General features: G+C 42.2%; 1 protein-coding gene across 1 annotated transcript in view; it reads right to left on the bottom strand.

The window, feature by feature from the left end:
- The window catches only part of SPTBN5 (spectrin beta, non-erythrocytic 5), a 145,598-nt gene that overhangs the window by 26,688 nt on the left and 94,174 nt on the right, over positions 1–24,736 (bottom strand). Inside the window, exons 39-52 of the mRNA XM_048855659.2 lie at positions 23,114–23,232; positions 21,861–21,975; positions 20,262–20,375; positions 16,693–16,814; positions 15,422–15,584; positions 13,507–13,695; positions 12,103–12,180; positions 10,303–10,475; positions 9,012–9,102; positions 8,397–8,543; positions 6,868–7,005; positions 5,269–5,525; positions 4,934–5,120; positions 1,629–1,841 (exon numbers count right to left, since the gene is read on the bottom strand). Of these exons, the coding sequence (XP_048711616.2) occupies positions 1,629–1,841; positions 4,934–5,120; positions 5,269–5,525; positions 6,868–7,005; positions 8,397–8,543; positions 9,012–9,102; positions 10,303–10,475; positions 12,103–12,180; positions 13,507–13,695; positions 15,422–15,584; positions 16,693–16,814; positions 20,262–20,375; positions 21,861–21,975; positions 23,114–23,232 (2,106 nt within the window). The remainder of the gene's footprint in view (positions 1–1,628; positions 1,842–4,933; positions 5,121–5,268; positions 5,526–6,867; positions 7,006–8,396; positions 8,544–9,011; positions 9,103–10,302; positions 10,476–12,102; positions 12,181–13,506; positions 13,696–15,421; positions 15,585–16,692; positions 16,815–20,261; positions 20,376–21,860; positions 21,976–23,113; positions 23,233–24,736) is intronic.

Genomic DNA, 24,736 nt, shown 5'->3' with positions numbered 1-24,736 from the left:
CAAATATACCATGAGTAATCTGTCTTTCACCCCAAATTAAAATCTGCACATTTGTTTGCCTTCTGAGTTAGATTTATAGCCTTCTATATGCGGCAAAGGCCTCTTGTTCTATTGTAAGTCCTAAATAATGTGAAATGCTTAGTATAATCAGAGAATGCACAGAGTATGTCCTCCAAATTTAGAAGGTTATAAGGATTGTTGGTTTTCATTGTAAATAATTGTTGCAGTCTAGAACTAATAGGAATTGTCTGGCACAAGGAAGGAGAAACATTGAAAGACATTAACTAGGGTATAACTTTGGGATATTAAGAGAAATTGTTTAAAAGGGGGCTCCTGATTGATAGTAGGGGCAAATAATAAAATACAATCCTTGAAATGAATCAAATTTAAAAAACCTCCAGACAAGAAAAAGATTAAGGAAATTTGTTATACACCAATGCCATCTTCTGGTTACCAATGGAAGCAGCAGAGAAACTAAGAGCTGAAATCTGAGGACCCAGTTGGAACGTGTCCCATAGGAATCACAGTGTGGCCCCCTCCAATGAGCCCTGATGCTAGAGTGTAAAAATTGAGGCCATCATGTGTTCAGGGAGTAGACTGAACCCAACACAACAAGCTGCAGAATCCCAAGTGCGACCGACGCCCATGCCAGCCATGTGGAAGGACTCTCCCTTGTTCCCGGGTTCAGAGAAGTGCTTAATTTGTGCCAGGGCTTGAGAGGGCTGAGCCTCAGCATCTCTAGGCTTGGCAGTTCATAGCCCCGGCACCTCTGGGCTTGGCACGTCAGTTATGAAAATTAAAAAAAAAATGCTTGAGCCCCAGCACCTCTTTCATTGCAAATTTAGTACTGGTTAAGAGGATAAGAAGAAGTGGTGAGATTTCATCTCAAAGTTTGTATTTCCTCTTCTATTCCTCAATAGAAATAGCTGTAGGTTATCTTGCTGAGTCTACACTCTCTAGGGAGACCTCAAATAACCATATTTTAGATTTTAACACCTTCATAAGTCCAAGCAAATTGGCCTAAGAGAGATTGAAAACAATAACCTTAAGCAATTGCTTTTAATATTCAAAACTTGTCCTTTTTTGGACCAGTCTAGTCCAAGAGAAGTAACCACACCCTTCAAAGTGGCTTAAAGACCAGTGGAAATTTGGAAGTGTGACAAATGTGTTAGGTAATAAAGAATCGAGAATTGTTGGTAATAAGAAATTGTGGTAATTTGCATTGTTCTTTGATATAACTGCTGAGCCTCAACTCTAGTATGTAATCATTGCTTTCAGGACTATATTGTGTGTGTAATATACACAACTGGTGTGTGTACATTTGAGTGGTGAACTGTTGATTATATATTTATGTGGTTCTGAGTGAATTAATAAATTGTTGGTTGGTTAAGAATAAGCAAGTGTCCTGATTTGAGAAATACTATTCAAGTTAAAAGCTGACCTGAAAAGAACCCAACATTAAACTAGTAAGCTAATGCTCCCTGGATTCAATAAAAAGGGGTTCTCCTATTGGATTCTATTATACATTGACAAACCTAATTTGTTAGATTTCAGCTTTAAAATCTAACTGGCACCCTGGCAAATTCGTAAATTGACCCCCTTTTGCACATACAATGAGTCTTTCTTACCTCACTGAGGAATTGATGGGCCTCATATGATTGCATGAGTCTCCTCCTCCTCTCTTGAGCCTCAGCCTTCAAGATTTCTACAGAGGCCTCCAGCTTCTTCAAAAGTTTCATGATCTCCTCGGAAGCAGAATGCCCACCCCTCACCAGCTTCTGCCCAGTGCTGACCACCACTTTTGTTAGAGCATCATGGCTGCTAATCTCATTCTCCAACTTCTGGAAAGCACAAATGAGAGACCCCAAATGTAAGCAATGGAGACCTTTCTACTTATATACTGCACTTAGGAGCCCAGTCAGTCAATTTAATAATTACAAATCAATGTCTTTTCCACATTTAAAGATGCGTCAAGGTTTAGATCCAGACTATAACTTATTGGAAACTGAGGAGTATTTGGACTAAGAGTTTCGTTTGGCTAGTTACAGAAAGAGAGGGTAGCTGCAAAGTTCAACTCCTGATCTAAACTTCCCTAAGGTTTTGAGGTAAAATATCCTAACCACAAATACTTGTTACCAGAAGTAACCACCTGAAATGCCTACTTGAATCCATGGTTATGCCATGCTTCATGAGTTAATTAATGAACTTCTAGGAAACAGCCCCAATTTTCCATCAGTTCAGCAGCTAAATAAATGTTTCTAGTTCGTCAACAAAATTCCTGGAAACACAGCTTTACCAAAATGGCATTTCGAAGCACAATAGGAACACACAGCGATGGCCAAGACAAGGAGATAATGGCAGGAGACATGAACTACTCAAACCAGCTCCCCAACACCCTCTTCCAGCCCAATGTTTGAAAACATCTGGTGTTTGCCAAACCAATTCATTTCATTCCTATGCACACACATTCCCACCCAATGGTGCTCTTCCTTGTCTTACTGGTGTAACTTAGACTTCATTCTCTTTGGGGTAGGGACTCGGTCTTCTTACTTGTCTGTCAAGAGGGCCATGCATTCTGTAGGTAACAAAATGACAGCACCCTACACGCAAGGCATTTCCCAGAATTTCCCAGCCTGATGAAATAGTTCTGCTTAATTTGTAATTACTACGGAATTGAGCCAGAATGAGAGTTACACTGCAGTTTTACATTATGTAGAAGAGATTCCCTCTCTAGCAAGGAGCCATACTTTTAGCTCAACCGGCAGATCACTTGTCTGTGAATGATGGGGCCCTGATTCTAATGTTATCTTTAATTTCCCTTTATTAATCTCATAGGCAGCCACTATGTTGCTGAAAAGTGACACCATGTCTGACACCAACAGAACAGAATCCAGTGTCAAACAGTTTGTACCGTGTATTAATAATAAGTCAGCAATGTGAAGAAGAACTTCACTATTTAATATTTAGGGACATGTTTTCAAAACTCCTGTATTTGTACCCACAGGAAATGGAAACAGTGGTGTGTATAAACCCTACATTTATGCACACAAACTGAATATTTGTGTGAACACAATTGCTGTATATGCAGGTAAATACACATTTGCAGAGGCAGGTATTAGATATCTACTCACAAATTTCCTTCACGCTCCTTTCTGTGCTAGCAAAGGTGGGACTGAATTTTGAAAACTTGGCCCACCAAGACTAGAAATAAAACAACAGTGTTCTTTAGAGGGTGAAACTAATCTCACAGTAGAGTGGAGACTGGTTCCTGATCTTTAACATGAGATCCCCCACACCACCAGTGTAAAAATGTCTAGTGGCCTGTAGTAACTAAAAGGTTCAGAACCGGAAATCTGAATTAAAAGCTTTGAGGACCAATCTCTCGTCCATCGGAAGAACTGGCAAAATGTCAGAAAGAGCAGGCCTATTTTGCCACTGTAATACACACTATTTCCCCCCAGACTAAAATTCTATTGAAATATTTTGAAACAGCAATAAATAACAAGGAGAATTTTGCAGCTTAAGATGTCATCACTACAGTCCCCACCCTCCCAGCCCAAGCTCCTTCCCCTGGCAAATCCAACCCCAATCATTCAGACCTTTCAGGGACCTAAACCTACCTCCCTACAATGTCAACATTCAGAATGTTTTTAAACAGAGGAGTTTAAATGGAAGCATAAACTTGTCCCCACTTTCCATCCTGGTGAAATGAGCCTCCCGTACCAATTGCATGTTCTTAAAACAATATAAATTTTCCTATTTCATTTGTTCTATTTGACCATTCACTGGTCAAAATAAAATCTACATCAAACATAAATTATTCACAATATACCTGTGACCTCCACAGCAATATGCTGGAGAATGCTTGACAGCCCTTTGTTATACATTTTCCATTTAATTCAAGGGATATTTGGGATGATTTTCGCACCCTTCACGGGAGTTCACACCTTTCTAATAAACCACCTGGACTGGACATGACTTTTACCCCATGGCTTTAAAAAAATACTGAAGAGCAGATTTTTTTTCCTCTTGAATTGCATCATATTGCACCAGGTGTCAGGTGTTTCAAAAATCTATTCCCAGGGGATGATAGCTCTTAGTAGATCTTCTGGCCCCTAGCCCCATTACAAATTGCAGAAGTTTAACCAACAGGAGAATGGGGATGGCACTGAAATGAAGTGCCCCTCGTTACCCAGCAAAACCAGTAGCTGTTGCAATCTCCCTACCATGAAATTCTTCTCTCCCATCTCATCTATTGCAAAGGAGCAGATTACTCTATGTGAAAAACATGCGCGACACAGCTGCTGTTTCATTGGTATGGGAGATGACAAAGTTCCAGGTTCTCCTTGTCTCTGATGCCACATCTGAACCTTGCAAAAACTTTAGTAACTAACTTGAAATTTGTTGCTAAAATGATGGTGCGATAAAGGTAATAACGTCCTGTTAACACCCTTATTTTTTCAAAAAGTGCAGGAGAGGGTTCCTGTCACTCCCTCACTCTGCAGGCATCTGGAAGACTAATGTGCCCTGGATGCATCTGCTGAGTTTTAAAATATTTTCTTGGGACATCTATTGCTTGGAGAACCCATGCCAGCACGCACAGCAGCTTGTAAAATCTATTTAGTATTGCAACAGCCAGGGTCGGAGCTCAATAATTTGCACAAAGGGATAGGGAGCCCAAAGGGGAGTGCAGGGTACACTACACAGAGTATTGGTGTGAAAATACATGACATGGGTGCAGTCTTGAACATTACAAAGGCACAGAATTGCTCAATAAAGAGCACCCTGGTGAGACAAGGATAAGAGTCATCCCTGGCAGTGATGGTTTCGCTGTAACCAGAGCAGAGGAGAAGTGTTCCACTGTAGGCACATAGGCACCATCCCACGTTCTCCTGCTTGACTTCAAACAGGGGGGATGTCCACGCTATTTTACCTGGTGCTTTTCCTGTAAGCTTTGGACTGTTGTTGGGGATTGGCCATAGTCCTTGGAGGAAGCCAGTGGGAGCTTCTCATTAACCCAGGCCAACTCATCGTCAACATCCCGGAAGAACTGGTACTGCAGCCTGCTCGCTTCCAAACTCCCACGCCTCTCCTGCAGCGGATCACTTAGGTTCTTGTACCTGCAAGATTTAAAATGGAACCAAATTAACACAACAGAGAGATCATAAGCTGATACAAGCAGGTGCCTTGGAAGTGAGAAAATAAATATAAAGGTGAGAAAGGCAGAAGGGGACAGAGAAGTGAGAAAATGGGCAGACACTCACATACCTGTGCACCACCTGATCAACTCTCTCCTGTATCTCATCTGCAAGAAAATGCTTCTCTTGCTGGAATTCACGGGCTGTGTCCACAAGCATTTGTAGCCGATCCCTATGGCTAGCAACATCTTCCTCCAATTCCCCATGTTTCTTCAGGAGACTATTCAAAACCACCAGGTCACTGCTACTGTCTGGAGCCTTTAGCCCGCTTTCCACATCTTCCAGCCATTTCTCCATATCCTCCACACTCCGCTGGAAATGCAGGGCCTGGGTGCAAGCAGGAAGCAAATGTCAGCAGGCATTTAGGGTTAAAAAATCCCAGCCCCCTCTGTCAAGGAGCATGTATGTCACTTTCAAAAACCTTTCAGGGCTCAATGAACTATCTCCTCACTTCTGATGGGGTGTGCAAATGTAGAGAACACAGTCCATTGAACAAATTCACAGAATACAAAAAACCATGATCTGGACAAACTGGAGAAATGGTCTGAAGTAAATAGGATGAAATTCAATAAGGACAAATGCAAAGTACTCCACTTAGGAAGGAACATTCAGTTGCAGACATACAAAATGGAAAATGATTGCCTAGAAAGGAGTATGGCGGAAAGAGATCTGGGGGTCATAGTGGATCACAAGCTAAATACAAGTCAACAGTGTAACACTGTTGGCAAAAAAAAGTAAACATCATTCTGGGATGTATTAGCAGGAGTGTTGTAATCAAGACATGAGAAGTAATTCTTCCGCTCTACACCATGCTGACTAAGTCTCAGCTGGAGTATTGTGTCCAGTTCTGGGCTCCACATTTCAGGAAAGATGTGGACAAATTGGAGAAAGTCCAGAGAAGAGCAAAAAAATGATTAAAGGTCTAGAAAATATGACCTGTGAGGGAAGATTGAAAAAACTGCATTTGTTTAGTCTGGAAAAGAGAAGACTGACAGGGGACATGGTAACAGTTTTCAGGTACATAAAAGGTTGTTACAAGGAGGAGGGAGAAGAAATGTTCTTAACTTCTGAGGCTAGGACAAGAAGCAGTTGGCTGAAATTGCAGCAAGGGAGATTTAGGTTGGACATTAGGAAAAACTTCCTGTCAGGGTGGTTAAGCACTGGAATAAGTTACCTAGGGAGGCTGTGGAATCTCCATTCATTGGAGATTTTTAAGAGCAGGTTAGACAAACACCTGTCAGGGATGGTCTAGATAATGCTTAGCCCTGCCATGAGTGCAGGGGACTGGACTAGATGTCCTCTTGAGGTCCCTTCCAGTTCTGATTCTCTGACATGCCCAAGGCAGCTGGTGGATGTGATAATTCAGCGCATATCGCCTCTGCATCCTCCTCCGGAGGTCTGGCTCTAAACTAAATCTTCTACCAGCAGACATCACACGAGAACATAGCAGCAGCAACAGACTTCTCTCCGTGGGGTTCCCACCTCTTTTTGAAAGCTTCAGTGCATCTGTGTGCTTTGTAGTATTTGTTATGTGCCACTGATGATTAACTCCTTGGCTCCAGTGGCTTGGTGTGACAGAGCATGTGAGGCAATGGCACATTGACGAAACTTAGCACTGCTGCCTTGCTCTGTCACAAGAAATGGCAACAGGACCTGTCTCCAGCTTTACCTTGTAGGCATCCTGTAGCTTGGTCCTTTTTTCATGGCAGTTTCCCAGCAGCTCATCCCAGAGCTCTTCCATTTCTTGCAGTCTGGACTGAATGGCCTCAGGAGCATAATGTCCCTCTCGGAGCATCTTCTCTCCCTCCTGCAGCAAAGACAGCAGACACCACCCTCTCGATTAGCCCACTGCACCATCTGTTTGTCTGAGATGTGTGCTTGGTTATCAACATCCATAAGCCACTGCTTCTACAATCTTTATTAACCCCTTACCAGAACACGTGAGGTGTGGTGGCACTAGGAGAAAACACTCTAAGTCAGAACGGTTGCTGGAATTGAGATGGCAGTAGAGCTTGCCAGACTTCAGGTCTCTAGCACTATTTGAAATGCCAGAGACCTATTGCAACAGGATGCCTGGGGGTCAGGTACTGACTTACAAAAACACACGACAGCCTCCTGGCAGAGGATCCATCTGAGGTGAGAGTATGCAGTATCTGTACTGCCTAAAGGCTGGCACTAAATCTGGTTTGCCAGCATGGCATTAGTAGGTGCCCATCAACCCATCTCTATCTATTTAACACCTCTGGGTGCTAAAAGCAGGACCTCCTTATGCACTGTATGACATAGTCAGAGTCTGTCAGTATTTCTATTATAACTCCCCGGTTTCAGATGCTTATGGATTAGCTGGGGAAAAACCATCCAGCAGGCTGGCAACTTTGCGGTACGGTCTCAGCCCACGAGCAAGTTTGTATTATATCCTTCTAAAGTTAGATTGCAGTACCTTTTAATTATGCAAAGGGGAGAAGTGGGAGAGGAAAGAACCCATAACAGGTTTCCATTTGTAGATTTTCCTCTACAGAATCATTCGCAGACCATCTTTGTTACATAAAGGAACCATAAAAAAAGATCCTTTCAAATAACTGTTTAAAGGCACCAGAGCCAGGCAGTTCAGAGAAGGCTGCAGCTGCACACTGCAGTGTTCTACAGGATCGGGCACTGCAATACCCAGGCACAAAGAGATGAGTGTGGGTTGAAGCTTCACTCTTAACTCTGAAGTGTCTATTGTGAAGCACCTTGTACATGAATGGTGCAGTCACAACAACAACAATTACTGTATTGAGTTTAGGTTAAATAAATAAACACATAAGCATCTCCAGACACACCTGATACCCGATACCTAGCCAAAGCTTGTCACATTTCCCGCATGCCTCCCCTACTGGCTGGTTTTTGCCAAGGCAAAATTTTAGTAATAATTCCCCTTAAAACTCTTTGTTCCTCTTAACACCCTCCATCTGACATGCTCTACGTTCTTGAGACGTATTAACAAACTAAACTTCAAAACTTACTTTAGAGGTTGGTAAAAGTATTGCACCCTTTTTGCAGATTCTAAAGTGAGACAACACCAACTAGAACTTAAGTTATTTTGTCCTGGATCACACAGTTGCCCCTGCTTGTTTAATATCCTGTGATTCAGACACTCTGTTTGGCTGAACCTTTCCTGCCAGCCCCCACTCTCCACATCAGCCCTGCATCTCTTACAGCCTTGATGCCATCTATGCGATTTCTGTTGGCCATGATCTCTGCATGAAAAGTCTGGTGTTTCTGCAGCTTGGACTGTAGGTTGCTCGGGTCCTTCCAGCTCTCATCCAAAGCAATGCTATTCTTCTCATTTATCCAGGCTGCCACCTGGGGGGAGGGGGGGGGGAGGAGACACAGAAGAAGACAAGAATTTCAGAAGCTACTCAGATCTCATTTTCTAGGATCCCCTCTAATATATCTAAATGTGGGGCTAATGAATGGAGAGAAAGCAAAAATGGCTGAATTCTCCTTTCTATGCCTCCGCAATCTGCTCCTGTCCTTCAAGAGGAGGAGGTCATCTCTGTATCTCCAGCCACTACCATTCCTTCTAACTCACATGACACTAAAAACAATGGCAACGGAATTTTAGGTGGGGAGGCAGGTGTGGCTTGACGGTTGAAGAAGGTGCTTTCTTTCTTTACGCCTATATCTTCCCGTCTCACCTGATGTCATCCCAGCCTCAGTTCCTTGGTTCTTTCCTAGTTAAAAAACTTCAGGGATTCATGCCCAAGCAGCACCACTGAGTCATCAAATGTTTTAAGAAATCACAACAACATGAGGAAAATATAACTGTACCTCAAAGGAATTCCGCAGAAACTTCTGTAATAGCCTGGATTCCTCCAGCACATGCCTGCGAGCCAGGGCATTCTCCAGCAGTTTGTCTTTCCTGGGATAAAGAAAGACACATGAGAACAAAGCTACAGCAGAAGAGACTAGTTAGCATAAGTGGTTAGCATTTTAGCCTTTCACCTCCAAAACTCAGGTTTGCAATGTGACTTTATGTTCTAACAGATACCTATCCATATAACCCAACTACCATATAATTCAGCATGGCAGACTTGATGCCCAGGACTGGAATTTCAGGGGTTCTGTAGTTAAGCACCATTAAAAGTTGTACGTTGAAAACGTGAACAGCACAGGCACACACTATACCTGTCACCAGCAGGCACTACCAATGCCTTCTGTGGATGGCTGTACAGGCTGCCACCTGATCAGCAAGATAATCCTGACATTCTGCCTACATGCAGATCACCTACAACATTTCTTGTTCCTGAAATACGGTTCAGCCGTGGAAGTTTATCATATTCAAGCCACATCATTCTGAAACGTAGCCTCTCCCGTTATTACCAAATACAAAGGAAACAGTATGAAGTGTGACAAGTAATCGAGACCCTGAGTACTGTATTCAAGTAAATTCATACATGAGATAACACGGTCACTATAATATAGTTATATGTCCCATTTCATCCTAAAGGATCTCAAAGTACTTTACAAACTATACACAGATCGTTTCAGTCACGCCTAGTGTGAACAGCTGTTTAACAGTGCACTAAAACAACGTGCAACATTTTAAGACAAGAAGTGAAGAACACCGTATGCAACTGAAATTAAAGGGTGAAATTTAGACAGACACAAATAACTCCATTGGGAATTTGGTCAGGACTTTGGGTCAACCCCTTTACAGTTGTGAAAAATGCAAGGGATGTTTAATGACCAGAACTGGTCATGACAGCCCTCTAGTTTCTTATCCATAAGGGGCTATGTCTATGCAGCACTGCATCCCTAATACCAGGCAGGGACACTGATTCAGTACAAACGCAGAGAGATGTATCTCTTTCTGAATCACCAACACCTCTTCCTGCAGCACCAAGGTGTTCCCTGAAAGTCTCCCATGGAAATCCTGACCTGCCTCAAGCTTCCTTAGCTTGCAAAGTGTGGCAGGACCTCAGCACAAAGTGCTGTGCGGACTAAGTACAGACCAATGTCTATGGTTCCTCTAAAATATCTAAATAAAAAGGAGTAGAGCAGGAAGGGTCTCATTTGAGCAAGGCTAGGTAATAGTGACCGGGAAAGGGGTTGGCTTTACCTCCTCAGAATAGCCTGACACTTGTTTGTGATGTTCTCCGAGTCGTAATGCTTGCTCTGGCTCAGTTGCTGTGCAAAGGAGGCCATCACATCAATCTTCTCCATCTGGGCTTCCAGAGTCTTTTCAAACTGCATGTGTTTCCGCTGCAGGCTCCCCACACTGGGCACAGAATCCTGGATGGGATTCAGTGATAATATCCATTGATAGAAGGAAGCTGCTCTCAATGGGAGTCATACCACCCAGCACATTCAGGACTCAGAAATTAAACTGACATTACCCTTCCCGCACAAACTGGCCTGGAAATGTATTGGCCTTTGAATTTGAGACCATGGTCCCCTGGCCTTCAAGGATTTTCTACCCACCACGTGGGGGCAGCAGTTCAGGTTCTGTCTGCTTCAGTGCTGAGCAATCTGCTGGATGCTTGGTACAGAGAGCTGACTGAGGTTTGGCAATACTGAGATTTCTCTTGCCCTTGTAGGAAGCCACAGGACGGAAGACTCTAACATTTTAGTGGATTTGAGCTGCATTTAGTCATAATCTAACCTTGCAAGAAATATCTGCTGGAAGTGCATAAATATGGGATGACAAGCTGGGATCAGGGTTAATGAGCAAATATGTCAGAGAGAGAGAGAGATTTAAACCAGAGCACCAGATCCAACCTATGAACTTTGAGAAAGCTCAGATCCAGATTTGAACTGGATGACTCAAGTCCAGTTTGATAAGAAGCATGGAAACTGAAGTCCCCTGAACTTTGTGATCCAAACTTCATGATTCAGATCTCTCTCTCTCTCTCTCTTTTGCATTTCTCTGGACTTCCTATTCAGAATCAGAGGTATTAAAATACTATAACTTTAGTCAGGCATGTTTCTCCCATTACTTCCAGCCTGGATGACACTAGAAAGCATTGGAAATCTCTTGAGGAAAGTTATCTTCATGAAATTTCTAGCCCTGTTTTCAGATCACAATGCAGCAGAGAAGTATCTAAATATCCAGACATTTATATGAATCTTTGGAGGCGTGTCCATCATCAGTAAATACAGCAACATAACTGAAAGGCAGACAGGACTCAATAGGATATTTTTTGTGCATTCATGAGCTGAAGATGAATGGAAAATATATGGCTTCCTACGAATTCCTGCCATATTTCAATGGATGGTACTGTTCATGTGTACATCCACACTGAAACCCCAGAGAGACAGACACCAGACACCAACACCGGACATATTCCATGTTATTTACCCTGATGGATATGGAACAGGAGTACTTGTGGCACCTTAGAGACCAACAAATTTATCTGAGCATAAGCTTTCACGGGCTAAAACCCACTTCATCGGATGCATGCAGTGGAAAATACAGTAGGAAGATATATATATACACAGAGAACATGAAACAATGGATGTTACCATACACATTATAATGAGAGTGATCAGTTAAGGTGAACTATTACCAGCAGGAGAGGGGGAAAAAAACCTTTTGTAGTGATAATCAAGATGGATATGTTTTCCTGGGCCATATGTGACAGGTCACAAATGTAATTCCAGCTTCCATCTCTAACAGAGGTGGGTAGAATATTTCACTATATCTGATGTTGAAAGCCTGAGCCTTCTGTGTACAAAACAAATAAAAGAAACAGGATTCTGCATAAACAGCAAGATGCAGAGGGGACCTTCTCATGAGGAAGAGCTACATGGGGATTTCAAAAAGGCTCACAGGATGTCAGAGTATTTCACACCTTCCCCTATCTTCTCACTGATGTCTCCCTGCTCCAATGGAAATGCTGTCATTATCCAGCTCACCTACCCCTAAATCCTCATTGGCCAAGAAGGCCTCTTTGCTGCTGAGCCAGCTCTCGTTCTGCTCCACATAGCCAAAGAATTTCTGTTTAGGGGAGAAAAAGCAACCATGAGTTCAATCTCTAGCCTGTAAAATAGGGATAATGCTCATCTGTAAAAATGGAGCTGGTAAATACTTACCTGCTCTATAGGACTATTGTGAGGATTAATTAGCTACAATAGACCAAGTACCTTGAACATGAAAAGTGTACGTAAACAGTGTACGTAAGTATACCATGTAAGTATTTAGCTATTATTAACAGAACTCTCTTGCTGGTATAAACAACTACTTAGACTCAGGATACTGGATTTTCTCATATGCAACAAAAATATCAGTGGCATATGTGCTAATGCTGCACATCAGAATCTAATACCTTTATTCACAATGAATAGTACCGTCCTCTGTGAGGAGTCCCAGTGGAGTAAGGTATTACTCAGTTTGAGAAAAGGAATTAGAATCTGGTCCTAATTAAGTAGAATAAATTCTACTCTTGTGAGCTTCAGAGTACAGAACACTCTTTAGGATTCTGTAATCCAGCATTCGCTTGACATGTCCAAACCATCTGAATCTTTTCTTACTAATCAACATTCCCATGAATGACTAGCAAGACTTAATACTTCCACATTTGTCACCCTTGTCTTGCCATATTATTTGAGAAATTTTATGCAAGCATCTGATATGAAAGCTGTTTATTCTTTTGGTATGTTTGGCATAAGTTGTCCATGTTTCTGAGCCATATAGAAGAGTGGAAGCACTTGGACAGTATACTGACGAGCACCATAGAAAATCCCATGAGGACATTAATCATTCTCTCTTCAGAGCATGGTTTGAATTGTGTGCAGTAAATAAGGCCTAGAGCCACATATTGAACAATGGAGGAGAAAACTAAATATTGAATAGCTGCTCATTCTTTGAGCACCAGCCATTCTGTGCACTGTGGAGAAAGTATCAAGTAATTAAACACTGTATCATAATGCATATGGATCACTTGATGATTATCTGTTCTGTTCATTCCCCCTGAAGCACCTGGCTTTGGCCACTGATGGAAGACAGGATACTGGGATAGATGGACCTTTGGTCTGACCCAACATGGCCATTCTTATATGCACAAAGGGATCAAATTAAGGTTGTACAGGCAACCTTAATTCTGGCATTCCTAACTTTTGAGTGCTTGACTTTGCAACCTCAATAACGTTCTTATAATATATTTTTTGTGTGTAATAGATAAATGATACATTATCAGATGGGTATGCACACTTATGTCCTCACCACCTGTGGCTAATTCCAAATTAAGTCTGCCCATTCTTTTCAAAATCCCTCTATGCGCCGAGGAAGGTTCATTGATGCTACATTTTTTTGTCGATCACTTACCTGTAAGTCCTGGGCCTGAAACAGTTTTACATACTGCTCCTGCCATGCCTGGATCAGTTCAGACAAGGCTTGCTGAAATCTGGAGAGAGATTGGTGGATCTCAGGGGTTGCATAATGACCAGAGTTGGCAAGTTTCTGACCAAAGCTGCAGAGTGAGTTGAATCTTTCCATTCGGGCTTCAATCTCCTCCTAAAGTTCATTAGAAAGATTGATGTCAAAGGTTTATGGAAAATCAACTATTCAGGATCTAGGTCTTTAAGGGAAGGAAATGGACTGTATTTTAACCTTCCAATACTAATATCCATTCATCTTTGTGCTATGTCACTGAAACAGCAAGGGAAAGTCTAAGCAAATAAATATGGAAAACAAATACCCTTATTTCTCCAAGAGATATCGGTTCCCTGAAAATCAAGATTTTGATTTGTTTGGGAACAGAAGGGGAAATGTTTAGAATTAAATGGATGTGGATTTTTAATTTGCATAATATCATCCCTTTCTCTCATAAAGGGTGGCCCCTAGATGGCAAACTGTACTTGAGATTTCTCTTCTCCTGTCTCCTGCCAAATAAATTGACAGCAAATTATTGCATTACAGACATTGTTTAACCCTCTTTCTTGGTGTTAAAGTGAAACATGTTTAAACTTCTCTTCTAAAGTGAGAAAAAGGTAGCAATATGTCTGTATAATGAATCCTTAAGTAGAAAATGTAATTTACTATGAGACCTATACATTTAATGTGGAAGTTACAATATAAACTATTTGACAATAAAATAATTGTTCAGTAAATACCATTGTGCACTCACTTTTTAGTAAGATGGACATGTAAAACATCACAGTCAGTTGATGGAATATTAATCACCTGAAATTAACATTGCTGATTCTTAGATCCAACTTTTCCATCACTATTAGGCCTTGAGGGCATAGCTTTTAACTTTGTGTACATTAATAATTACAGTCAATTTTATGGTTGGAAATTTGGAATGTACAATAAACCTGTACTGCATTGTAAAATTATTAACATTGTTGGATAGTTTCTGACGTGAAAGAAAACTGGCAGCACAGGGAGAATATCAGGGGTTTGTTATTAAATCCTGATCTGGAAGATTAATTAGGATTGTATTCTGTTAGTGCTGGGACCCACAGAGTGTGTGGACTTTTATTCATAACTTTCATTAATGATTCTGGGAATATGCCTGTTCATAAAGGTAACAAAACTGTAAAGGAAATCTGACAAGGTAGGGGGAATAGCATGATAAACAGTGATGGAACAGCTGGGATGAGGAAGAGGTAGTAACTGTATGATATTTATAGATCATTGTTTTGCAAAGCTGATTAGTGATCCCATTCCTAGTAGGAAACCTGCAAAAAAGGGGGACTAGGTGACTCAAGGAATTTGCACTGGGATAAGGAGTATTTCAGCTTGCCATCACTGGATAACAAAAAGTTACCGCCTGCTGGCCATTCGGTGCCCTGTGTGAAATAAGCTGGTGATCTCAGTCCACTTCCCAGTGGATATCTGTCTGTATCGCAGAACATAACTCATAACAACTGGTGCTAACTGACACCCTTGTTAGCAGTTTCAGCAGAGTGGTCAAGGACTTGGATACTGAAGCACCTCTTTATATCTAGAGGTGGACTCTCCAGTTCAGGATTAATGCACACCAATGGGTTTGTTTAGAGAAACACGAATGGGCACAAAGCCCATGTAGTATCTGTTCAGGGGATACACAGATGCCTTCAGTCTCCAAAGATGATATTCTGGCATCTTTCAGTTGTTTATTTTAAGAGAGAGGACGATCTGATACAGGGAGCATGTCCACCAGGGTCATGGGGTGTCCTGCAGTGAGTAATTCCAATCACAGTACCCTGGGAAGGTTCTCCAGGGGATACAATTATAAGCAATGATCATTACTTGCCTTTCTCTCACAATGTTCCTCAATCATGCTGTCTGCCTCAGCTGGGCTTTTAGGAAGGCCCCCTGCTTCCATTAAGCCTCTGATTTTTTGAATCCAATCTAGCAGCTCCTTTAGCTCCAAGTTAAACTTCTGCAACTGGTAGGAAGCTGCCAACTTTTCCCTCCTGCCACATGAAGGACAATTATGCATTAGTCAATACACGATCTGTCTACTTCCTTTCCCTGCACAGCCCCTCCTCCTGCACCATTCTCTACAACAGTGGCTCTCAACTTTTCCAGACTGTGGTACCCCTTTCAGGAGTCTGATTTATCTTGTGTACTCCCAAGTTTCACCTCACTTAAAACTACTTGTTTACAAAATCAGACATAAAAATACAAAAGTGTCACAGCAAACTATTACTGAAAAATTGCTTATGTTCTCATTTTTACCATATAATTTTAAAATAAATCAATTGGAATATAAATATTGTACTGACATTTCAGTCTATAGTATATAGAGCAGTAAAAACAAGTCATTGTCTGTATGAAATTTTAGTTTGTACTGACTTCGCTAGGGGTTTTTATGTAGCCTGCTATAAAATCAGGCAAAAATCTTTATAAGTTGATGTACCACCTGGGAGACCTTTCTGTTCCCCCAGGGGTATGTATACCCCTGGTTGAGATCTACTATGCTACAAAGCTCGTGCTGGGAGAAGCTGAGGCTGCGGTAATTTGTAAGCTTCAAGTCATCCAGCATTCCCATACACTCCTTATAGTGCTGCTGTTAAGATGAGCTCACAGTAGCTGCAAACTGCATTGGAATCACCATGATGACATTATTTCTTCAGTGATTCCTCATGAGAAGCCAGAACTGGAGCAACTATAAAATCCTTCACAGCCACTCCCTTAAGTGATGATTCCTGCTCAGAGCCAACCTTTGCATTTTTGGATGGGCCTGAGAAACAATCTTCTGTCCCCACCCAGACATAACTGCTGCACACAGTGATCTCACCAGGGCTGGTCAGAGGATTTGGGGGAATTTAGAGAGATTATTTTTGGGATAAACCACAGTCTTACTGGACTCATTTTACATAAAAAATATGTATGTGGAACTTAAATTCCATTAAAGTAACCACATTCTGCTGCAGAAGTAAAGCCCAGCTGTCTGCACTGGATATTGTATGAAGTCCCCAGAGAACTTTGGTGGCCCATGGCAATTGCTTTCAGGGCCCCAAGGAGCAGCTCTGTTTCTGTTGACAGAGATTCAGATAGTAGCCTCGTAGAAGGCTTTACCTTTGTTTGGCCTGCCCCTGGAGTCGTAGCCAGTTGTCTTTCATCTCTCTTTGCTTTGTACTCAGTTTGTCATTTATGGATGGATTCCTCTTGCAAAGGCGGAAAGATTCCAACTCCAGTATCTGAGGAGAGAGTTATAATGGACTACGTTTACTCAGATTAATTATTGTATTGGTTCCTATGAGCTAGCCTTTCCACTCAATCGCTTGGAGGAAAAGCATGCGGCTTATTTTAAGGGCTCAGTTTTCAAACATGGGTGCCAAAATTGTGGCAACAAATTATACACAGGCAGTTGTTGCGTGCAGACTCCACATTTTTGTTCGCAAATAATCATCCAAATGCACAAACCAAGTAACTCTATGCTATTTTTCACACACACGTCAATTGACACTTACAGATGCTGTTTTTCTGTGTGTGTGAGAACATTTATTGGCACCACTTAGGCGCTGATGTTTGAACGTTTCACCCGTAAGTAACCAGGACGCTTTCTCCTCTATATGCAGTGTTGTTGTAACTGTATCAGTTCCAAGATATTAGAGAGACAAGGTGGGCGAGGTCATATATTTTATTGGACCAGCTTCTGTTGGTGAGAGAGACAAGCTTCTCTGCTTTATTGGGATGTACACCATTGGCATGAGAGGTGGCTAAAACAGGATTTCTTCTTGTCCTTTCATACTGGTGACTTGAATGAGAAGTGACGGCAGCTACAAGTGAGGCAAAGGAACCTCACAGTGTAGGGGCATCAAACCAATAAAAACAAATGTTGGTAGATAATTGGCTGTAGATTACAGGTTTTAATGTATATTCCAAAACCAAAACAAAATCTACAGAAGAACCTCTAATTCTCCCAAATGACTCATGGTCCACTGCTGAATTTTGCAGTTCAGAGAGCATGTGAAAAAACAAACTACCAGGATACTGCCTTAAACAACTGTACAGCAGAACATCACTAATCTGCACAAATGGGAGCAGGCCCATTGTGGATGGATGCAGTTTGAGTCCTAGACTGTGCTGTGAATGAGGTGCACCAGCAGCTAATTCCTAGCTCTGTTTCAGAGCATCAGTGACTGCCAGGAAGTAACGTGATGCACTCCCACTGGCCTGACGGGAACATGATGTTACTGACACCGGCTTGACCTTCAGCACAGGACCAGAAGCTCATTGGTCTCTGCTTCAGTAAACTGTGGTCACAAAACATCATTTTCAATGTGGGTTTGTGGTTTACTGAAGTGCTATTTAGTGAGGTTCTACTGGCATTATTTAACACAGCCTGGCCAAATTGCCCAGGATTACCATCTGGATCCCCCACCCTCCACCATAAAGATGAAAAGAAACATATATATTTATAAATAGTGAAAAATGTAGAAGGAAGAATGTTACTTGCCCACCAAGAAAACATATTTGTCTCTGGTGAACAGAATTTTGCCAGGCTGATTTAATCCATAAGGAAGTGTGTGTGGGTGTGTGTATATATATATATATATATATGCGAGGGGGGTAGAATCATCAGAAAAGATACTCATCCCACATTAAATTTACTGCAGGACATGACTAATCGTATGTGTGGAATAGACAATAAATATATAGGATTGTCACTAATAATCAGCTTTTTTATATTACGAAAATTAACCAGTGGGGTATTATTTTATGAATTTATCACATGTTCTCTATCTTTGCATTTTTTTTTCCAAAGAAAGCTGAGATAAATGTGTGGCCTCCAAACACGCATTCAAAATAAGCAATTATCCTTAAATCTCCAGCTGGTAATTAAACTGGGAACACTAACTCATGTGACCTGCGTGACTAACTGGGAATCTCTCTACAATTTATGAATTTATCTTTACCAGGCTGCAAACTCCATTTTGAACATGCAGCCTTTTCCCTTCTCTGTTGTCTATTTGCCTCCATGTTGGGCTGGAATTCCAAAGACTGGTAGCAAAAGAATAGCAAGAAAGAGTTGCTGAAGTGAAGTGCTCTTCCGTTGAAGGGGAACTGCTCTAAACCACAGGATGGCTCCGAATGAAGCTTAGAAAGGGAGAAGTTGCCTTGGCAATGAAGTCACCTGGCAGAGATCTCTGGTGACCTCGGGAAGCAGGCAAGCATGTTGCCTGACAAAAGGGTCTAAGTGCAGGGCCAGATTTACAACCTACGTGACCCTAGGCACAGCATCTTCAGCACGCCCCCTCCCCAGCCCCCGCCTACAACTGACCTTTGTGTTGCACACAGTTTTAGAGAGGTAAGGAGCCCCTAGAACGCCGGTGCCCTTAGTCTTGTGCCTACTGTGCCAAATCCGGCCCTGGCTAGGAGTTATAAATTGGGAGGAGCTGATTTGTTTGGGTCTTTGCCCATTTTGTATCCAGCTAGAGAGGCAAGAAAAACAACCCAGCATATAGGGACCTGCATGAAGGAGGGGGCCCTGCTTGCTTTCCTGAGCCCAGATGGTTCCCCAAGGACTCCCAAGGGAAGGGTGAGGTAGGGAAGGTCATTGCAATTAGGATGTTTGTCATGTTCTATACATGATGTATACTCTCCTGTGCTTTACATGATTAAGTGAAAGAGCAACTGACTCTGGGAAAAGCGTCTCTCTGTATCAAATGCTTTTCAACTACTTACTAGCTTCCAGAGATACTCAAATGGTAAATCAGCAGGCTCACACCTTTTGGTGGGGTTCTGGGAGAGGGTGTGTTTAAGTATATGGGAGTCTGAAGGTTTGCCCTGTACCCAAAGGGGCTAAGAAGCTGGACAGCTGTTTCCCACTCTCAGAAAGGGGTGCCAGATAGGTCTCTGTTTCACGAGTGTGCCTAGGGACCCTAACGTTGGGCCAGTGTCTCGATCCCGTTTAGGCCCTAGAAACTTAAAATATTCAGGGATTCAAGAATCCAGAGCCTTGAATTCTCCTTACAACTGCCTTGTGGATGGCCAGGACGGGGTACAGACTGGACCTGTGACAACCTGTGCTACTGCCTCTGAAGTTGGAACAGGATCCAGATATTAGCCCTTACTCATGTAAAGGTCAATTTTGCAAGCATACAAGCTGCTTAGAGCATTAAAATGTGACATTTGGACATTCTGTTTAGGGGACGACACTTGGAAATTGTGCCCACTGTGTTTTTCCATTTTTTAGAACAGAAATGGATACAAATTTTTGGTTTAGTCCATTGCTGATATAGAAGCCAAGTTGCAAAGATGTGATAGGGATCTGGATCCATACTTTCCACAAGTTCAGGGAAGGTCCAATCCAGCACTGAGATGTGGAACCATCTCCAAATAAGAGAAACATAATACGCTAAAATAATACGTTCCCGTCCTTCTCAGCTTTAGTACTTCAGAAGGGTGGGCATTTCATATGACAAATTGAGGGGAACACAAAGGAACTACAATAGTTCATTATAAAGAAGTCTGCTCTGAGGACCTTGGAATTGTCTATCTGCTATGTTCCCTTCCCAGTTCATCTTGTACTAAGCCTCTCTGAAGGAGCTTATCAAGCATTTTAGCATAGACAAAGAAACAAAAACAGAGCATTGTTTTAGCAGCCCCACTCTGTACCCTCTACCTTCCCAGCCTCTGACCTCCATTTTGGACTTGATGACACTGATTTCCCTCTCCATTTCCTCATGTCGTCGCATCAGGTTTGCCACACTCTCCACGTCTTTCCCGTAATCCAATGCTTGTATCAGTGCACTCTTGGGGGGTAGGGCAGAAGAAGGAGAAAAACAACAGGATCATATCTCAGTTCCTTCAAATGTTTCCTCTCTCCTTCTCTCTTAAAACCTTCCTTTTATCCGCGTCCTAAATTTCAACGATGCAATGATCGCGACAACTCTCTGTGCCACTTATGAAGGTAGAACAAGAGTTCAGAACTCCTTGACCAGTTCCAACCCTGCTTGACCTGGTGTGTAACTGCATGCTTGTGTATAAGCACAAAAGCACGAGAGAGACTTTCTATTTGCTTCATCCCTCCCAGTCTATTTTTCCATAAACCATAATGCTAATAGCCAAAGACAACTTCAGGTGGGACTTTATCATACATAAAATTGCAATGTAAGTGCATTTTGTGAAAATTTGAGGGGAATTTTTGAGTGCTCAAAATTTTGCCAGAAGTGACATTTTGGAGACGTAAGAGGAACATGAATTAATTGGCAAAAATTGTTATGGAAAATTTTACAACAAATTGTTTACCAAGTTTAACAAGTTTCAGAGTAGCAGCCGTGTTAGTCTGTATTCGCAAAAAGAAGAGGAGTACCTGTGGCACCTTAGAGACTAACCAATTTATTTGAGCATGAGCTTTCGTGAGCTACACCTCACTTCATCGGATCCGATGAGGTGAGCTGTAGCTCACGAAAGCTCATGCTCAAATAAATTGGTTAGTCTCTAAGGTGCCACTGGTACTCCTCTTCTTTTTGCAAATTTAACAAGTGCTACTGTATGTGTGTCTGCTGATATATAAAGTCATATACGAATGATATAAAATCATACATGTGAAATAATAATACTTAGTCCTTATATAGCATTTTTCTTTCATAGATTTCAAAGCAAAAAGCAATGATGGGTATTATTATTCTCAGTTTACAAATGGGGAAACTGAGGCAAAGAGCGATTATGTGACTTGCTCAAGGCCACACATTGAGTCAATGGTACAGCAAGGAATAGAACCCTGTATCTCTTGACTTAGTCTAGTATCTTATCCACTGTACCTTGCTATGTCCCTTTTAAAGTATCCAATCATCTCCTGAATGTCTAGGCATTGAGCTAAAAAGTCCCAGGCAATCTATATTTCAGTATTAACTGAAAAATGTTTATTTCTGATCCTAATCTGGAATTTTTGACAATTACTATCAATACCTTCAAACTAGAAGTCTTCATTATATTTGCCTGCATTTCAGTCTTTCTACAGACTCTGATTCACAGGCAACCCCAGGGATAGTGAAGCGGTATATTACTCTGGCTGAGTTTGCTTCATGATTTACAGTTTGGTTAAAGAGGTTTTGCCATTCCCATTTTGCACAGAGGCTATTATAATAGATCACCTCTAAATGCTCATTCTCTCTATAATGATTGGATGGATGGGAGTTTATCCACTTTTACAGGGTGCACACTTATCTTCAAGATGAAGTGATTTTTCTCAGTGGGTGAAACCCGTTCAATTAACACAATCATGAGCAGCTCACCTTCTCACTAATTCTCTCCGTGATGTCATCAATTTCTCTGATTAAGGCATGGATCTCCAGGGCTCCCTCCAGCTTCCTCCTGTATGTATTCAGGTTACCATGGAAACTGGTCCACCTTTTATTGAAAGTCAGGTTTAGGGGAGAGCATGAATATCAGAACTTCCAGAGCTGCAGCTAGATCGCATTCAAACATGGGATTTCTGAGCTTCCTCACCCATGGACTCCTTTTTCCCACAGCAGCCCAGATACATCTCATAAGTAAAGAATTAATATGTCGGAAAGTGACTGTCCTAGGATTTTTTAGAGTGTAGGTAAGGGGATCTCAGATGAGGATAAGAGGGGGTTCCCAGTACTGTGGAGGGACTCTTGCATGGAACAAGTCCTGACCCAACTGCCAGAAAACCTCAACAAACCCATACATCCCGTCTCCATGCTGCTCATTGTCAATTTGGCCACCGGGCTGTGAGCCAGCAGAAGTGGGACAAGTTGGCCAGGAATATAGGTTTTCAGGGGGTTGGGATGGAACTAGTTTGGAGCCAGACAGGGTCAGACTGGGGACAGGAGATGGTGGCCACAGGGAGAAAACAAGGAGAAAATGAGAATCTATTGTGAGGAGAGAGAGTCTGCTGTGGGGTCAGCAGCTTGGAGAAGAGCTAGAAAACCTGCCTTAGGGCAGACATTAAACAGAGACAATTTGACAAGATGTTAGTGGGAATGAGGTATGGAGTTGTTCTGTTAAATATAGAGGTCAGGCTGGGTATCCAAGGCTGGCTTCACCACCTGTATCTCCAGGATTCTATTACCCTGATAATCCAAGCTATGCTCATCCCAGCCACGAGAGTCTACAAGAGCAGGAAGGGAGCAAGACATCCTGTTAAAACTTCACCTGGGCAACCCAATGACCAATTGGAAGTACTCTAAGCTACCAGGGTTTGATTGTGGGGAAAGCATGTTCATCTCCAAGGTTGGAAAGATGAATTTTGCTTTGCTGAATGGGAAACCCTTCTGGCCAACTGAAGTGATGCATTGACAGTCACTACAGAAGCTTTATTGGCTAGAGGTGGAAGCTAGCATTTTGTAGGTCATACCTGTGGAACAGGTTGCTTAAATGGAGAAAATTTCCGTCTGTATCCCCAGCCTTTGTACAGCCCAGCCCAGCCTAGCAGAAGCTTACCCTTCCCTTCCTGCCATGAAACCATTAGAACAGCTTTGACTGAACTTTCCAGCGTCCAGAACCTGGAATGTATACTCACTTTTCATTGAGCTGCTTCTGGCGTTGATATATTGTCTTCACCTCTTCCTTGTTCTGTCTTTCCAGTTTCATGGCCAGGGCATTGATGGTTTTGATGTGAGCATCATCCACTGTCATTTCCTATGAGGCCAGAACAAGAAAATATCATTTGTGTGCCCCAAATGCCCATCATTGTGTCAGCTGCACAGACGATCTCAGATCCAAACACTCTTCCCTGATACAGCACTCTTGTATCAGTCTTAGATAAAGATGGAGTGGGGATAAGGAGGGACATCACTATGAAACCAACAATGGTCATAGTTCTATACAAGGACCTTAAGTGCTTCTTATCTAATCAGAGTGGAAATAGCTGTCAAACAAATCACCCCATTCTCTTTTAAAAACATAATTCTACCTTAAATTGTATACATCTTTTATTCTGCTTGCTTCCCACATAATATACCTTGGAAAGGATAATATTTGCACATAAACTCATTATCTGAGCTATGCCACATTAAGGATGTTCTTCTGAAGCATGACCTGCAGCGAGTTCTCAACAGTACATGACACTAAATGCAAAATAGAGGCATTCCAACACTCAAAAATATCAAATGTTGCAGTAAGTCCAGTAAATCACATTCTCATCAGGGAGACATTAATCATGGTCTAGCAGAGGCACATCGGCAGGATGCCAACACTCGGATAATAGAAGTATTGATTCCATCTGCATTTTATATATGCTACGTACATACCACTGTGCATATTTCTAAATGTACTCTGCTATAATACACAGCTGGAAAGTGAACACACTGAAAGCATTCTACATTGAATATAATCCATCTGATCCAGCAGAAACTATTCTAATGAATCAGAACCCCACATTGCCTATGCTGGAGGTTGGGAACTGACCCAACTGCCAGAAACCCTGAATAAATATATACACCCCATCTCCATGCTGCTAATTCTCAATCCAGCCACTGGGCTGTAAACCAGCAGGAGTGGGAGGTGTATAGGCAGCCCAGGCTGGGGATCATTGCTCCTAGGATCGTTACTCATCCTAATCCCAGGTTCGCCTGGCAGGTAACCCTATGAGATTGGTGAAGAATCACTGGCTAGAAGGGTGCAAGCAGTTACCCCAGGCCTAGCCTCTCTCTGCTTGTGCCATTGTGTTAGTGTTATGACTGAGCACTTGTTATGAGGGTGATCATCACAGCATCTACAATGCCAGCCTCTTGGAGATGTCTATGGAGCAGCGCAGGAGAACTGCCAATGATAGGAATTCTCTGCTACCTAACACAGAAACTAGGCACATGACCCACTTAAGAGCTATCTCATTTATAGATAGACAAGGTGAGATTTTTCCCTATCCAGACTCCCAGAGTGACTTGAGGATTATATTGTTCCTCCCTTCCCACCTCCCCAACTCCTAACTCTTCTTCTTATTGGCTGCCACTACCTGAATCAGCCTCTTTGTACTGTCCCTTAGACACTAACTCTGCAGGTGAGGGCTGAAGGGCCAATGAAGGTTTCTTTTAAACTCTTCTGGCCTCACTTCACTGATATCTGAAGTGTGACAGTTTTGGTTCTCTGCCTAGATGCAACACTACTGCATTCTCATAGTGACTCTGGAAATGGGAGGCACTGA

The sequence above is a fragment of the Caretta caretta genome, chromosome 6 (genome assembly GCF_965140235.1).
Source record: "Caretta caretta isolate rCarCar2 chromosome 6, rCarCar1.hap1, whole genome shotgun sequence".
In the NCBI taxonomy this organism is placed as follows: Eukaryota; Metazoa; Chordata; order Testudines; family Cheloniidae; genus Caretta; species Caretta caretta.
The sequence above is the reverse complement of the archived record's forward strand: the minus strand, read 5'-3'. Positions and strand labels throughout refer to the sequence as shown.